An 18236-nucleotide genomic window follows, 5' to 3' on the forward strand; every position below is an offset into this window, starting at 1 on the left:
CTGTATAATCTTGAGTAAATCACAAGTAGCCAGGAATGGAAAGAATGCTTAATTATTTTACAACCCAGAGAAATCAGTACATGTAAAATTAGATTCCCTTAAACATACAGGTCTGTTCAAGCCACTCCTGAAATTCCCTTGTGATGGGGGAAGGCGCATACATCAAGATAACCTTCCCTTGCTCCATTATCCAAAACTGTTTCAGTATCAGAGCAGAGCATCCATGATTTCAGGCATGGAATGGGCCTTGCACTGGAATTTCTTTCCTTCAGTCTTCTTAAGATGCAGTCACATTCCCCCACCTTTTGAACGATTGTCCAGGTGTAATTAATTTCTAGTGTGCTTGAGCAGGAGCAGTGTATTTGGGATTTTACTACGATCCTGTTCTATTGTCTGGAGAAGGCAATATCCAGAATGTGAAGTTAGCCCTCCCTTGGTTAGCATGAGGTTTAGGAAGACACTGGCAAGTATGTCAAAGATGAATATCACACACATAGACAAAATTATGAGTAACATCTCCACTCTGTAAATCCCAGTATTTCTCATTCCTTGTTGACTGCTAAAGATAAATGGCTTTAGTAAGTTGTCTGGCTGTATTTATTCATTTTGCTAAACAGTTAATTTGGTAAGTGAATCAAAGAGGCCCAGGGTTTTTTTTTGTCTTGGGATCACTTGCATTATATACAGACATAGGTGTAAGAATTTCAGAGTGTCATGGAACTTGAGGCAATACAGGAAAACATCAATAGTACACAGGGAATGTGCTAAAATCTAATATAATCTTGTGCAGTCAACCCTTTACTTTTTTTTTTTTTCTTTTCTAGCTTTATGTCAAATACTGGAATGAAATTGCTTGCTGTCTCCTTTGTGACACTAACTGGACCTTTTTGTAGTCCCATTGCAGTACTCCTGGAGAAAACTGGCTTTATTCTGTTCTTGCTCTTATAAAGCATTTTATTGAGAAAATTAATTGTCAAGAATAGGAAAATGAGACATTACATCAAAAAACATTTTTGTGAGACCAACATTTTATTGTCTGATTGTAAAACAGTAAAGGTTGTTCTAACCTCATCTGGGTTTAAGCTCTCATTATCAGGAAACCTTCTATCAGGTGGGACCTACCCAGACTTGTGAAACTATGAAGAGCTGACACAGTTGATTACCATTTCCAAAACTTATGACTTGGCTTAAAGACTGGAAGATGGCCATGGATATGGTTTTGGGTTTTTTTGCTTTTCTGGCAGCAAGATACAAAAGTTATCAGCACTTCTGTGCTAAGACCTTAAATGGCATCAGGCCTAGCCAGCCAAAAGGAGTCAGAAATTCCTTGTGGTTTCGACCTAGTTCCTAGTTTGACAGCAGATGATGAAGAATCTGCAGTCGGGTAGTTTATGACAGCCTGTGCAACTGAGGTTGTAATATGGTTACAGGATCAAGGCTATCCTTGACATGATTAGCTAAACCTTTCCCTACTCTACAAATATAGGAAGACAAAGATTTGTCCCACATGTGGAAGGCTGCTTTCCAGAGACCATGCAGCGTGAATTTGCCAAAACTGTTTGCAGAACTCAATGATTCTTCATCATCCTGTGGTTCAAACAGCTCTTCTGATCTCCAGTCCAAAAGCTGACACTCAGTATTTCCCTTTGTTTTGTAACAGGATCTTTAAACAGCTTCAGAACAACCCCACATGAAACATTAGAACATGGCAAAAAACAGACAAGAATCCCAGAGTTAATGTCACCTCGTTCTTAAAGAATAGTGTATAGAACGTGCCAGCAACAAAGTCTTGGATTCAGTCTAGATATTGAGGTTGACTCTGCTAAACCAAAAAATTGATGAAGGGTCTAAAGAGGAAAGTAATCTTGACAGCAGAACACAAAGACCCAAGGAAGGCAGAGCCTGATTGATGCAAGGGCAAGGGCCTGAGTTAAGATCACATGGGTAAGAAGGATCACCTGTGTGGCTAAGCGATTTTGGGAGGATGTTGGTCTGCAGCTGTTCCTTTAATCCTAAGTGTACATGTAGGAAAAGCCTGTCAATATGAGCAAGTTGCTTTAATAATTTGCTGCTTGCATAGGAATGCTGGGAAACATGGTCGAGTAAAAGTAGCCAAAGGATAACCACTGACAGTCTGTTAGAGAGCTTATGACCAAGTACTGCTCACTGATGGTAGACTGCCCTTAGAAAAGGTATCAGAATTAGGAGGCCTTAGTGCAATATGCAGGAGCTGCAGGAAGCCTGTGTAAAGGAGTGCTGTGTGATAGTGTGGTTTACCCAAAAGAAGTTGGAAGCATTTCCCCTGGGCCTGGTGAACTGCTTCAATAATGCTTACTTTGCAGTTGGCCAGCACACCCAGATGATCCACACCCTGTGCTGCTGCAGCAGCTTTCTTCAGGCTGTTTGCCTTAAATGTCCTGGTTTTGTCTGGAATAGGATTGATTTTTCTTCTTGCATCCAGCAAGTCATATTCTTTCTAGTGGCTGCAGCCATGCATTTACAGTGCATTGAAGAGCTACTGCTGACCTGGTTGCTGGCTGGAAATAGGCTAGACAGTTTAACTTCCTTCTTTTAAAATCAGTGTCCTACATTTGTCAGGTATGGAGTGCTACTATTACCAATAGATTCCACATCCAGCAAGAGTTGCAGAAAGTGAGACATGAAGAACATTGCTTTAGCAAACAAACACCTACCCTTTGCACTCATGTGCATATAGTAAGGACGTGTGTGTAGTCTAAGAATCCGGCAGATAGAGGGATGACTTGCAGACTGAGTCATTGTCACCTGCATAAGTGTACTGGTACTTTGAGGGCTACGCCAGCAAGTAGAACTGGCAAGTTTGTTAGGTATTTTTAACATCAGGGCAATATATGAAGTTAGGGTAGTTGACCAGATTAATGAATAGTATAAAGAAAAATGGATTATTTAAAAATATCCAGAGAAATGGAAGCTAGTTAGCCCTTTCTTTTCTGATGGATCTGATAAATGAGCTCATTTCTAGCACACCCCTCTCAGCTATGACCTCACAACTATTACTTAAGCTTGCTCATACAAAAATACCATATATTTTTTTTCCAATAAGAAACAAAGGCTTGTCTGTAGCTTCTCCCCTGAGCCCAGATGACCCCTTGGGCTAGTGTGCTTGAGACTCCCTTATGTGCTATTGGCTAACGCAATAGGCACGACACAGTAGCACCCAACTCTTAACCTCTGAATCCCCATCCCAAAGACGTAGATAACTTATGGTTCAGCTGGCAGGGTGCAGCCTTCAGCAGTGCTGGAACACTACTTTAATTCGTGCCCTGTGGGCTATAACAGACATGCCACTGAATCCCTAAGAAACATACACGGATCATAAATAAGGTTAGATGTTATTTTAAGTAATAAACACTGAGATGCAGAAACTTCATTGCAGCCTTCTGTCTTTGCCTGTCTCTTCATTTGGACTATTTTTAGTTTGCGGTCAGCGTTATGACTGTGAAGTCAAGGAACACTTGGACAATAGGTACATAAGTAATTATGGATAGGTCTCCAGGGCTTTAAACATTAGCAGAGGATCCAAGTTACATGCTGGCTACCACTAATCAACATCTTGGAGATGTTGCTGTGCTTATATCTATCAATACAAATTAATTTCCTAGGGTGAAAAGGTAACCTAGCCTCCTCTGCATTTGTGGTAGTGGAAGTTTTAAGAGTTGTAAACTTCTCTATTACTAAATGTAGCTCTGCAAAATGAATTAGAGCTGTCTTCTGTGTTTGGCTGCCTGCATTTCATACTAGTGATCTCTGAATACTTTATATAGATTAAAACTGTTTAAAGCTGTGTTATAACTTGCTTAAGAGTTACTCTGCTTTGTGATGATGCTGTAGTGCCACTGGAACCAGTTAGGGATATTGAGTTAACTGCTAGAGTTGCCACAGAAAACATGCTCCGCATCAGGAGGGCATACCTGAGACTAAAAGAGAGAATTTCTACTGGGTTTCCCAATCCATGAGTTAAAAAATTAAGGATACAAGCTAAGTGTGTATCAGGAGATTTTGCACTGCTGTTTTGAGTTGTGACAAAATGTGGCAACTGAAGAAAATATGTAAACTGCTGAACTTTTTTCAGTAACTTGTTTTTCTGCATATTTTTGTTGAAGAGAACTCTTTAGAAGTCTGACAGACCTGCTACTGTCGGAAAAGATTTCTAAGATCAAATTAGCCTATTCAAAAAGTCTCTTATGAAGTGTTAGTAAAGTAGTGTAGAAAAGTATTTTTATGCACATATCAAAATACTTTTTTAAAAGTGAAAATCTGTATTTATGAAAGCACCAACTATGCAGGCATTGAGGTTGGCAAGAATGTTGCAGAATTATCTCCTAGATTTCCTCTATTTGTTTTTATTTCCTTTTCAAAGTCCGAGATTCTCTTGTTTTGATGTGTCTTGGGAGATGGGATTATGCAGGGCATCAAACGAGAAGACTTGCATCTCTGTGGGTCACCCTGAAGAGTGCAAGAGTAGGAGGGAATAGTAAGGGTTAAGATTTATTTCACTGAAATAAAAATGAGGAGACGTTTTGTGTATCTGGAAGTCTGTAAAGAAAAGAGGGAGGACAAGAAGTTAGAGCACTGGTTTGAATGACAGGCTTTGTGATCAGGAAAGTTGTCCACATATGCTCAGAGGAACTTGGTTCTCTACACAGTCTCTGCAATTAAGTAGGACTGCATCAAACAGGAATCAATTAGCCTTTCTGCTAGTAGGAACAACTTGGAAATGTTCCACATGAGTCTCCCACTCCATGTTGTGACACTACATTAAAAAATGTGGGGGCTCTAAAATACATCAAGAGATGCATCCAGGACTTTCTTGCTGAACTCTGTAAATAAAGGTGTCATTTTGAGAGGGCAACAAGACTTCGGGTCTTGTCTAGGTTTTAAAAAGGAGGAATTTAAATTCCCAGTTCCTACCTTAGAAAAGTGTCTTAGCCTCCAGGTGACAAGTACATAGCTTGTTCACAGCTGTTAAAAAGGGAAGTTCTCCTCTTGCTGCTGCACTCTGTGTCTGTTGGACTAGTCAGTGAGTCCTTTTAAATCACTGAAATGGCAGAAAACTATCTCAGAAAAAAGGAGATAAAACTCAACAAGTGGAAAGATGGCACCCTGCTGTTCCAATGAGCTGAACTGTCTTGAGTGAGTCTCCAAGCAGCCCCCGAATAGCTGCAGAGGGATCATTGCAGAGGGAACACTCTCAAGGCCTTGTGCTCTTTCAGAATCACATCTGCTTCTGAAATGGTACCTAGGAGACTCTTTCACTGATTCTGTGATTGCTGAGCAACAGTTGAGATATGTTTGGGGTCAAGGAACACAGAGGAAAGTAGTGCCTTCAGGAAACTTATCCCAATATTCTAAGTATAGTAAACAGACAGTAAATATCCTGAAGAGTATTATGTTTTAATATTGACCTTTATGCACAGTGCATAGTGCAACAGCTTAAATAGAAAGCAGTTAGATATCACCCCCTGGGACAGATGGTTTGATCTCCCTCCAGCATAGGAATCTACTCTTAGATACAAATTTGAATTGGTAGACTAGTAAGCAGGCTTCTGCTCTGCTAAGGTGAAGCATAGAACTGTTTTCTGAAAGGCTGCTGCTCCTTCCAATCCTAAAGAAAACTATTCTGGGCTGAGCACTAAGACAGAGATCTCCCCACAGGCTGATGTTAGACAACTCTGACTGAAGTCAGCAGGTTGTCCTAGGACACATAATATTTCACACAGGTAAAAAGTGCCTTTTTCAGGATTCTGGATTCCAATAATCTTAAAAGTAGACACCTGGGAACTTGATGCTTAACTTCTGAAGTCACATATTGGGTCTGGTCCAAAACCTGTCACCTGATGTGAACTTCATGGGAAAATCAAGATACACAATTCCAACCTTCCCACTGGTTCAGATAGATACACCGAAAAATAATGGTAATAAATTAAATAAACTTGGAGATAAACTAAACTGAATAACCAGCAAGTATTTACAGATGGATTTAACAGGAAGGCTTAACTCTTCCGTTTAAGGTAAAAACTTGTGGAAGATGTGGATGTGAATGACTGTTAGGATATATATTTCATACAAACACATCTCTGACCTCTGACAGCTACTTTTCAAAATGTCCACTTACCCTTCTCATTTGCTTAATTAGTTTTCAGTGCGTACTTGCTATTGTGCTTCCTTTTCTCTGCATTCGGTATGTATTTGGATTAAGTTATATTGATATAGGGCTCAAGAAACAAGTGGACTTAAGACCTCTGACCTAAATCAGAGATTTGTTAGGGTTCAAAATCTTTGCTCTGCTGTGACCTGACCTGAAAACATGTGAAAAGGCATGGACTTTAAAATCTCTTGAAATTTCTCAGATGTACTCAATTTCACTAGGGACTGGCACTTAGGCACTTCAGTTTTGACAGTGAAAAAGCCATTTTTTGCTATCTTGTATTTCCTACTGGCTGGGATCCACAAAGGTAGCGCACCTTTGCTTTAAGGTTGTGATGTTTATATGTACCTGACTGATACACATTTAAAGGAATGAAAATAAATGACTGTGATCAAAAACCTGAAACCAAGCATGAGCCTAACCTTCTGTTAAGAGCATGTGCCTGGTGGTGTCTTGCTGTCCTGTGTGTCTTGTATTTCATAATCTGCTCCATTTTAAGGTAAGAGTTAAGGAAAATTTTAGGAATCTGTTTTTAAGAACTTGTTGGCAGCATTAATTATAGTAAGAGGTATCACTGATCAGGAAAATCCACTTTACAAAAACTGAGAAGCTGGTGTTTCATCTAGCAATGGCAGTAAGAAATCACGTGATTGGTTTTGCAGAAGCAACAGAGATGTATATGAACTAGGCAAGAGAATAAAAAGCCTGAGAAATCAAACTGAAGGTGCTTTTGGAGAATTTATTCAAACACTTCAATTTATAGAAAACTGAGGTAACCCTAACAGAAGCAAAACTCAGCCCATTGCAAAAGGAATAAGAAAAATCACCAGTGAAATCATATGCGAAAGTACAGTCATATACTGTTCATCCTTTAATCTTCCTTTACATTTGTATGTTTCCCAAAGAAAGACTGGCTGAGCTTGCTGGCAATCCACAACTGTTCTGAGAGCACTACAGAAATTTGTGCATTGCCACCGAGTATGACAACACTAAGAAAGACTTAAGCTCCTTCTGTCTCTGATCTCATTTGAAACCTGACAACGTCAGGTTGGCATTGCTAATGCATAGGCTCCCAGTGCACACAGGGTCTCATCTTGTATGGCCTGAATTTGGTCTCCATACCCTTTTCACTACAGATCTGTATATGCCAAGAACCAATAGCCATCAAGCATGCAGTACTAATTAGTAGATATGAACAAGACATATTTACAAAAAGACAACATTTTAAAATGATGCTTTCTCTTGGACCTTCTACAGCCTGGAGACAATCTGCAGTCTGAGCTCAGACAAACTTACTATTTCAGCTTCAGACGAAATGTTTGGAATGTGAAGAGACTACTGAAGGTTCTTAAAACAGCCTTACAAACATGACTGTTACCACTCAGTAAAACCCATTAGTGCTTCCCATAACACTGAATCTAAACATGCATCAGCATGAACGATGATTGATAACTCCACGTTGGCATACGGTCATGTACTTCCAGACAGCACAGAAACAAATGGTTCTGGTCATTCACAATACAATTGCACAATGCAGAATGGAGTGCAGCTTTTTAGTATGTATAAGGACATTCAAAATGTAGGATGAGACAAAAGCAGATCTATTTATTCCAGTGAATTCATGAGACATGGTAAATCTACTATTTAATAAAACAAAAACTTGATTACCAGATAGGAAAATCTTTTTTTTGGAAATTCTTTCTCTTTTCAAAACGTTGTATAAAGTCCCTGCTGACAATCTTATAAAATGCATACAAGCTGCAAAAATGAAACAGAACGGGAGCGATGAAGAATTACCTCAGCTTTCATCAGCACTTCACTTGATTGAAACTGTTCTCATGTTCCATTAAGTATAATAATATATTTGGGAAATGTAAATAACCTAATTACATTTTCTTGTTTCAATCTGCCAGGCACCAGTCATATATCGCAGTCGTATAAAAAGAAGATCTCTGCCCATCTGCAGCCAGCTCCAAAAGGGAACTAACTTAGAACCTGTGATTAATGAAGAAGAAAAGCAAAAGGACATTGTTAGAAAAAATGAGCGTTGGCAAGAGACATATTTAAGTAGTCATGGAACTCTGCATTCTCAGCACATTCAGCCCCACAACCTAGACCTTAAGATTAAGAAAAACTTATATTGTGAAAGTTATTGCTTTATAGCAATTACATTGCACCACAGATGGGGCATTCTAGTTTGCAAGCAGCACAGTGAGGCCTTCTATGTTGCAATGAACCTGAACACCAACAATTAAGCAAAGGATTTCTTAGTAGAATCTATTTGGAGATGAGGACCACCACATTATCTTAAAGCAATCTTCAGGCAAAGTAAGGAACCCTGCTATGAAACTAAGCACTCTTCCATCTCTGCTGATATCTGTTAGGTGCAATAAACAAGGGGAACTGCACTTAAAGGAAACATTTCTAGTCAAGTTGACTTAGGATGTTCTCAACTTGCACCCTACGACAGCACTGCAGTTCATTATACTTTATTGTTTAGGGGCTGTGTTAAGAAGAGATCCAGAAAAAACAAGGGGAAAAAAAGCAAAGAACTGCATTGGATGGTAGGGAGTGAGGAGAAGCAAGCAGCACCTTATAAGCTGGCTTTACTATGAAGAAATAGCAGTCTGGCTTGGCTGAACAAGGAAATGTGGTTGCAACTCAGGGTTAAAAAGGGGAGTTAATGGTCTTTGGAAGAAGGGGCAGGCCAGTCAGAAGGACTACAAAGTTGCAGTGAAGCTATGCAGGGAGAAAAGTACAATGGTCAAAGCCTGACTGAAAATTAATCTGGCTTCAGCTGTTAAAGACGACAAGAAATGTTTCTACAAATACATCAGCAACAAGAGGAGGACTAAGGATAATCTCTATCCTTCGTTGGGTGCAGGGGGGAACACAGTGATCAAGGATAAGGAAAGGACTGAAGTACTCAATACCTTCTTTATGTCAGTTTTTAGTAGTATGACCAGTTGTTCGCTGGCTTCCCAGCCCCCTTGAGCTGGAATACAGGGATAGGCAGCAGAATAAAGTCCCCATAATCCAAAAGGAGATGGTTAGTGACCTGCTGCACCACTTGGACACACACAAGTCTATGGGGCTGGGCAGCATGTACCCAAAAGTACTGAAAGAACTGGTGGAAGTGTTCAGCAAGTCACTTCCCATAATCTACCAGCAGTCTTGGCTAACTGGGGAGGTCCCAGTTGATTGGGGACTGACAAACATGGCACCAATCTACAAAAGGGTAGGAAGGAAGACCCAGGGAACTACAGACCTATTAATCTGACCTCAGTGCCCAGAAAGGTCATAGAGCAGATCTTTTTGAGTGTCATTATGTAGCATCTGCAGAGCAACCAGGTGATCAGACCCAGTCAGCACAGGTTCATGAAGGGCAGGTCCTGCTTGACTAACCTGATCTCCTTCTATGACAAGGTGGATGAGTGAAAGGCTGCAGATCTTGTTTACCTGGATTTCAGGAAAGCTTTTGACATTGTCTCGCACAGCATCCTCTTGGAGAAACTGTCTGTTTATGGTGGATGGTGGACACTCTGCCAGGTTAAAAACCATCTGGGTGGCCAAGCCCAAAGGGTGGTGATGAACAGAGTTAAATCCAGTTGGTGGATGGTCACGAGTGGTGTTTCCCAGGGCTCTGTACTGGGGCAAGTTCTATCAATAATTGGAATGAGGGGATTGAGCGCACCCTCGGTAAGTTTGCAGATGCCACTAAGGTGGAGGGAGTGTTCACATGCTTGAGAGTAAGAAGGCTCTGCAGAGGGATCTGAACAGACTGGATTGATGGGCCAAGGTCAACTGCATAAAATTCAACCAGGCCAACTGCCAGGTCCTGAACATGGATCACAAAAACCCTGTGCTGCACTACAGGCTTGGGGAAGAGTGGCTGAAAAGCTGTCCAGAAAGACCTGTGGGTGATGATCAACAGTTGTCTGAATATGATCCAGCAACATGCTCAGGTGGCCAAGGAGAGCAGCATCTTGACCTGTGTCAAGAATAGCGTGGCCAGTAGTACTAGAGAAGTAAATGATGCCCTGTTCTCAGCACTAGTGAGGCTAGTACCTAGAGTACTGTGTTCAGTTTTGGAGATTTTGCTACAAGAACACTACTGAGGTAGTGGAGTGGGTATAGAGAAGGGCAACAAAGCTGTTGAGAGGTCTAGAGAACAAAGTCTTATAAGGAGTGGCTGAAGGAGTTGGGGTTGTTTAGCATGGAGAATATGTGGCTCTCCACAACTATTTGAAAGGTCTTGCTGTCTAAAACTACTTGAAAGGAGGTTGTAACAAGGTGGGTGTTGGTCTCTTCTCCCTGGTAACAAGTGATAGGACAAGATGAAATGGCTTTAAGTTACACCAGTGGAGGTTTTGTTTGGATATCAGAAGAAATTCATCATTGAATGAGCTCTAAAACACTGGAATAGGGTCACCAGGGAGATGGCTGAATCACCACCCCTGTAGGTGTTTTAAAGATGCATAGATGTATTTTAGCATCAGATGTGGCAGAGCTAGATTATGGTTGGACTTGATAAGTGTAAAGGGTTTTTTTAACCAACATTTTTTTATGGCTTTAAATATGCATAGACCTCAGTAACTCAGTAACAGACACCTCCCTACAAGTCTGAAAGAATATGGCATATTAAGAAAAGAGGCAGTCCTAGACAAGGCCTTAATAGGTGGGCTGAGAATTTTGGAAGGCAAGACACAGTGAAATGCAGTTGAATTGGTAAACAGTGATTGTCAGACACTCAGCACAGTGTTTTGCAACTGTGATATTTTTATTAACACATTACAGGAAGAAGATGAACCAAAGCAGTGGTCTGTCCTAGCAATAGAACCACCTACATTTGTCTCCAGTGGGAGTGCAATTTCTCTCCCTTGCTACCCCTTTGCCCCTTCCTGTACCATGCCCTGGCAGAAGACTGGCAAGGACATGAAATTCAAAATTTGTTTGGAAAGAAGGCTGTGTGTTATCAACACTGAGTAAAATATGGGAAGACTCTTGGATATTTTATTCTGTGTTGACACATAAGGAATCTTATGAGAACATAATCCATTCTCTTACCTTCAATTTCAGTCCAGTTGACAGCAACTTCTGCTATAGGTATTCTCAAGCACTGAGCTATATAAAGCAGTTCCACATCAAACGCCCTGAGGAAGAACAGGAAATTGCAAATACAGTCACACTTATTTCCAGAAAAGAGATGGTGGCACTGTTAATTAAATCCCTAGCCTGATTTAAGGAGGTTGGTGTTCAGTTATGAAGTTGATACCAATAATATCTGCATCTGATACAGGTCAGATGCACATGGAAGGGAAATTAATTTCCCTGATATAACAGCTCACGACACAGCCAATATACAGACAGCAGTACTTTGCTGTGTCCTGTTTCTGAAGGTATAGGTCATGCTGTGTCCAGACTGCTGCTTACTTTCCATTTTGTCACAATCATGATTTTAACATTTTTAAATACATTGATTGATGCTTTCTCCTCGTTACTTTCTGAGTCAAGAATAAAGGCATCGGACAGAAATGTGAAATGTTACTGTGAAGTCGAACAACAGTTGTAGTTTACTTGGTGACAATTTAATGTACACCACAAAAACCTTCCTGAGAGACCTGTCATTATTGCTGGCATGATTGTTTGCAGGTTGTGGAGCAAAATGAATTGGGGAAGCAACCCTACTCTAAGTCTAAACTGTCCCTCCCTCATCAATTTATCCAAAATACACTTTAATCCTCTCAGAGAACTGTTTGTTTCACTCTGGCAAATGCATGCTCAAGTGAACCTTCTGGACCTGTGATGCTGAGGCTTTTTATGTAAGAGAAGTGTTTTGGCAATTACAGCTTGTAATACTCATAGGAACCAGCATATAAAACTAGCAGTAACTATCAGTAGCTACAACTGACAAGGGTAAATGCAAATCACAGTTATGAAGATTCTAGTGATTTGGTTATATTTCTTAGACTTATTGATTCCTAGGTCTTTTTTATACCCCCTTTGTAATCCTTAAATGCCAGTAGGGATATTGTTGTTCCTTTAATGAGTTCTAGTAATTGGAATTTAAGTTACACAACTCTTTGTCCCCTCCCTCCCACCCAATAAAATATTTTAAAAATAATAATCTGTATTGGAGAAAAAACTGCCAATGGCCATCCAATTCTGACTTCTACTTGACTCAACAAATACTTAAACACTGAGCATCTTTTGGCTCAGTGAAATAAACCTTGAAGGTTGAGGAATGGGAAATGTTTTAGTGCAGATGCTGGTAAAGTTTCTCCAGTTTAAAGTCAATGGAACACATGATCCAAACCAGCTTACACAGGTCTTGAAATTGTGGCTGCAAAGCAGTCAAGTATAGTTCAACACTACTCCTCATTTTCTCTCAATAGCTTCATAAATTTTCAATCTCCTTAAATTGTCATTGCTAAGTCCAAGACAATTTTCTTTTGAAATGAAAAAAAAATTCCATTGCCACTGAAGAAGACAATGCAATAAAAAACACACTATGGAATGGGTAGAAAGGAACAGACAGGTGATCAAGAGCAGGCAAAAAGACATATGTTAGCAGGTTGCTAGCCCAGTTCAGATGCTATTTCTTTCTGCTTCAAGCCGTCCACTTTTTAATCAGTGCAGTGCATTTCTGTGAAACTATTACTGAATGCAACAGTAGAAGTCACCTTTGAAATGTACACTTGGGTATGACACATGCATGTAGGTTCCCACTGAAGTACAGACCACAGCATGCTGGTTTGCTGCTGAAATCATTACAAACATGCAGCCGCCTGAACTCGTTTTGTACATGTATGTTACAGAAGAGCTATTGATATAATTCTACACGTCATTAAAACGTGCAAAAGCAGCATAAAAAGATGTTACCTACAGATATGTTGTTTAGAGACTCCAGAAACACTCTGTAATTATGATTTCGACTTAGGACACAGGCCTTTTGATTGTTACAAAAGAGGTTACAGGAGGTTCTTCTACCTCAGTGAACTGTGTCTGCTCCAAGCATTTCACTATTTTCTTCAAATGCGAGTTAAAAGTTATTTTATTAATTATGTCACGATCTCTTCTACTGCAGTTGTATTGTTTTCTGCTGACACTTTACATGTGTAAGCCAAAATCCCCAATTATTCACCTTGGAATGTTTGAGTCGTGTATTAAGACTAAATCTAATTTACTTAACCAACTAAAAATCTTAAAAGAGACACAGAGTAATTGCCTGACGAATTATACTGCGTGAGCTGCTATAAAACTATGGCTGCATAAAGTATTAGCCTAGTGAACTACTAGTTACTTGCAACAATTCCTGTGGACAACTGATTACTGGAATGTCAGCATATACATCACAGTACAACAACGTTAAAAGAGTCTGGCGAACTACAGAGCTCAGAGGGAAAGATTAAAAGCACAAGTGGAACATGAATATGTTCATGTGGCTGCCATTTGTGTAGCAGTGAACATATCCTGAAATTAAAAAATAAAAAAAAAAAAAAAATCAAAGCCAGCAGAACAATTACTTCTGTGGTACACTGCTGGCATAACTCTTCTTCCAATGTTGCCCACCACCTTTCGGTACACCTCATACACATAATACATCAGGCAATACAGATTTTGGTGTATTCAACACACGGATAGTAGCACACCAGTACTGCAGATCACTAGATCTAGATGGTACAGAATAACCATATGGTAGTTTCCACAGTCAGCATATAAGCACGGGTATGCTAGCTTGAACTTACTCTAGAAATCAAAGCAACACAAGTGGATGAGTTGGTGAGTGCAAGACATCTGTTTTGTCATGAAGCTATCTGTGACTAGTTAACATCTAACAGAACCATGTTACGAACGCTAGGGAATTATTTACACCACATACTTCACCAGATTCTGCCACAGACAGTGAAAGTAGGTGCCTCTCGGGAGGGGGGACACAGCTCAGAATATCTAAGCTTGGCTCTAGCCTTGCTGAATTCAGGCTCCAATCTAAATCAGAGACACCTGAAATTCCATGGTGTGAATGGTTTTCCATCTATTTGTAACAGTGGCTTTGTTATGTGTTAATTGACAGAAACATGAAGTATAAAATACAGGAGAAAACTTCTCCACATGGTTGTGTTTATGCTAAGTAGTATTTCTGGTTAAATTATGATTTAAGATGATGCTGACTAAAATACAGTTGAACACCAAGCTGGTAGGAAAACACTGGAACAGGCTGCTCAGAGGGGTTAGAGTCTCCCTTCTCTGCAGATACTCAAACCTGCTTGGACGCGTTGTGTGATCTGATCTAGCTGATCCTGTTCTGTCAGGGGAGTTGATCTTTTGAGGTCCCTTCCAGCTCCTGACATTCTGTGACTCTGTGATTCTGTAATTGAATGTAATCCTTTTAAATGGAATCTTTAAAATGCTTCAGCTTCTAAAATACCTATCTTACAAAATTATTCTGCATTTAAAGTTGCACTAGGATTTTTTTTTTCAAATACTGTTCCCATATTAAATGTTTCAAAAGCCAAAATTAGGCCTTCAGTTAAACTGTTTTAATGGGAATTCAGGACTTTTCTATATCCATGATACGTTATTCCAGCAAACTCTTAATGGGTGGAGAAAACTTCTAATGGCCAAAGAAGTCTAAAAATGAAATACAATTTCAAGAGTTAGTCTGCCAGTACTGCTCGAGCTGTAGTGGAGCTTTTGAAAGTTCACATATGTCTGCCAGGAGTAGGATTTTTTTACAAGATAAAACATATATAACAAATGAGATGTTAATAAAAGATACTACTTGTGCACAAAACCAGGAAAAAACAATTTATTCCACTGCTTGTGCTGGTCTACAGTGCCAAGGGAGTGGAAAAACCCCAATCCCCATAGCAGTATGAATGCTATTTTTCTGTAGTTTTTATACAGATTCACATTTAGAGATTAGTCACACACTGGAGAAGTAAGCATCAGGGGTTTTGTATTGATTTTTAACAATTTAAAATGCGAAACAGTGTGGCTTGTTCAGTGGACATGGCAAATTTCACAGGCAAAATTAATATCAACAGTTTGATTTACTCAGTGATCTCCTGAGTTGTGTCCTATCACTCTAAATTGCCACTTTTCACAAAAGTATGTCAACCAAACCAGGACTAGAATTATGTTTTGAATGTCCTCTCATTTTACCACTATTCCAGGCAGGACAGTAACTGCTGCTGTGTCTAGTTCTCCTATATAAGCAAATACATTTTCTGGCTGGAAATATGACTTGGTTTTTTTTCAACTGGAAAAAATCAATGATTAAATTGAGGATAGGAAAAATCTGCCAGTGAGACCATTTAATTTTCCAGTTCTCCTCCTGTGCACTAAAATTTAACATGAAAAGTTACATCTCAGGTCAAGTAAGCCTATAAATGCAGAACTAGAGCTTCTTTTGGAGCCTGCAAGTGGGTAATTCCAACTGTCTTCTATGTTTTTAAAATACTTCTTTTAATTTGCTTTTAAGTTTTAATTTAAAAAATGTGCTCCAACCACTTTTGAAAAATAGATCAGCAGTGTCATCAGTCTCAGGACCCAAAACACAAAGCATATGCTCTCTGTTTAAAAGGTTGCTCTCGTTCGGAACTAACGTCAAAACTTTGCTGTTTAAAAAGTAGATTTCAAGCATGTTTGGTTTGCATTTGTGTATACACAGCCAGCTCACCAAAGGACAGCTAAACAACAAAAAAGTCAACAAGAACACTTACAAAACAGGCTAGTTTAGGATGCAAGCAGGATTTCTTAGTATTGAATATATAAATAGTTTCCAGCACCTATTAATTTTCAAGTGCTTTCTAAACTTCATGGTTAGATTAACAAAGTGTTCTAGGAAGTATCTTGGTCTCTCTTTAAACAGTGTTACGTGATCCTTATCACCATAGCAAAAAGACAGCATATTTTCTTTGTATATTTCAGTTTGCTTTTAAGATTTCTTAAATATAAGCATCTGTAAATCAAATTTGGCACTGCAAGAAGAGCACTCTGGTGTCAGTTTTCTGATGTTTTTAGTATTGAAGAGGTAATACTTGATTCAGTGTCAACTGGAATCAAATGAGCATGAAGCAGAAAAAAAAGTGAAGGTCTAAGCACCGAGTTTTTAATTTTTAATACAGCTGATACTTGGTTATTTCCTTATGAATAAACTAATATTGAAACTGTCAAAGATGCACATAAGATATTGTAAAGGTCTTGATGATCTCCCCTTTTTGTTTTCCTATGAAAGGTGAATATGGAAACATAAGACTCCATTTTATTGGTGGTGCTGCTGAAACACTGAAAACACCTCATGTATTTACTTTTGCTATTTCTGATGTCTATTTAAGTATGGAACCTTAGAAATCTTTCAGCCTGTCCAACTTTGCAGTAAGACAGCTGTGTTATTTACATGGACTTATCTATTATCAGAGTGTAAGATGCTCAGCTTTCTAACACTTGGTCTCTGAGGGAGGTGTGTTATCAGGCTGATGAAAGACACAGAAATAAAACCTGTTATTATTTCTTGAATATGCACTTCTTTGCCTTTTGGAGCAGTATTGATAATTTCAGCACTTCAGGGCAGGGTCCTGCTACTTGGTGGCAATTGCTCTCTTGTATGCAAGGACACTACTGGATTCCTTTATCCAAAGAGAAGAATTCTTGTGGCTTTCTGTCTACAGAAATGACAAGTGCTGCCAATACAGCCCAGAAAGTGATACAAAATTGTTTAAGTAGTTTTGCTTCTAAGCTAAGACTTTCAGGACTTTCCGAATAGTTTATCCTTTTGATGCAGTTTAGGAACCACCAACCTGACACATGGTTGCGTGATACATGCAATTATATGACTACATACTACTAGAGTTTGAGTTGGTTTTACCCTGCTGAACTTCAGTCATCTACAGTGAAGAGAGGTCTTCCTATGCAAATTGTCTAGAGTTGAGGGCAGGAAACATATATTTTTCAGCTCCATTTCATCTGGCATGTTTTAGAGGCCTTTATTACGATGAAATAAATTATACCCTAAAATTGTGCCTTTTTCTATTTGTTCAAGTAGAGAGCCTAGATGACAAAGCAAATCACAGAATGGTTTGGGTTGGAAGTGACCTCCTAGGGTCATCCAGTCCAACCCCTCTGCAGTAAGCAGGGGCATCCTCAACTAAATCAGGTTGCACAGAGCCTTGCTAAGCTTCACCTCCTGGGAGGGGTCTCAACCACCTCTTTGGGTAGCCTGTTCCAGTGTTCCACTGTAATACCTCAAAAAAAATCTGAGCCTGACCAAACTTCAGCAGATAGGACAGACGAGGCTTCTGCAAAAACTGAATCATGTCCATTCTCTTCAACAACTCACCACATGCTCCAGTTTAGCAGCGGAGAAGCTCCTGACAGACTTGGTGACTAGGGTGCCGTCTCAGATGGCCCCAGCACTCTTCTCTATTATTACCAGCACTATTATTACCAGCATATCTTGAGCACTGACTACACTAAACAGAATTTTTCTTTCAATACCTAACATATGAACTACACTACTGGGGTTTTAAGATCCAAAAGCATCAATTTCTTCACATGTCAAATAGCTCTAGTGCAGCGATGCAGAGGCGGTAACAAACCCAGATTTCAGAGCCTCATCTCCAATATCAAGACATCAGTTTCTCTACAAAACCCTGCTGATGGTCTCAGCATAAATAAGTTGTTCCGTGAACCAGTTAGGGACTCCCAATTGTTCCAAGTAAGCAACAATACAGTAAATACTGTCTGCTATTTCTTCCTTTTACATCTTCATTCTCACAATGGCTAACCAGTTTTTATTTTCTATTTACACACAAGCTGTGCAATGGAAAGATATCAGAGGTCGTGTTGCCTGTTTTATTTTTTTTTTGGTTGTTGTTGTTTGTTTAAATTGAGGAATTTTCATTATTGGGGTCTTTCAGAATCTTACATCACCATATGCAAAGGAATCCAATGTATGGTTCCTGTATCATTCCTACTGCAATTATCCCAGTGGCCTGTATATCACAGACATTTCACTTTTAAATGTCATTTCCTTTAAATATACCTG

At 39.5% G+C, this 18236-nt stretch overlaps 1 protein-coding gene across 2 annotated transcripts in view; it reads right to left on the minus strand.

Annotated features, from left to right (window-relative positions):
• Positions 1-6906: 6906 nt before the first annotated feature.
• ALG5 (ALG5 dolichyl-phosphate beta-glucosyltransferase) overlaps positions 6907-18236 on the minus strand; it is a 30504-nt gene continuing 19174 nt past the window's right edge. For both annotated transcript variants that reach the window (XM_064173331.1, XM_064173321.1), the window contains 2 exons: positions 11255-11340; positions 6907-8182 (listed from right to left, as the gene is read on the minus strand). In XM_064173331.1, the coding sequence (XP_064029401.1) occupies positions 8070-8182; positions 11255-11340 (199 nt within the window). In that variant the 3' untranslated portion in view covers positions 6907-8069. The remainder of the gene's footprint in view (positions 8183-11254; positions 11341-18236) is intronic.

Source organism: Pogoniulus pusillus, chromosome 3 (assembly GCF_015220805.1).
Source record: "Pogoniulus pusillus isolate bPogPus1 chromosome 3, bPogPus1.pri, whole genome shotgun sequence".
Taxonomy (NCBI): Eukaryota; Metazoa; Chordata; class Aves; order Piciformes; family Lybiidae; genus Pogoniulus; species Pogoniulus pusillus.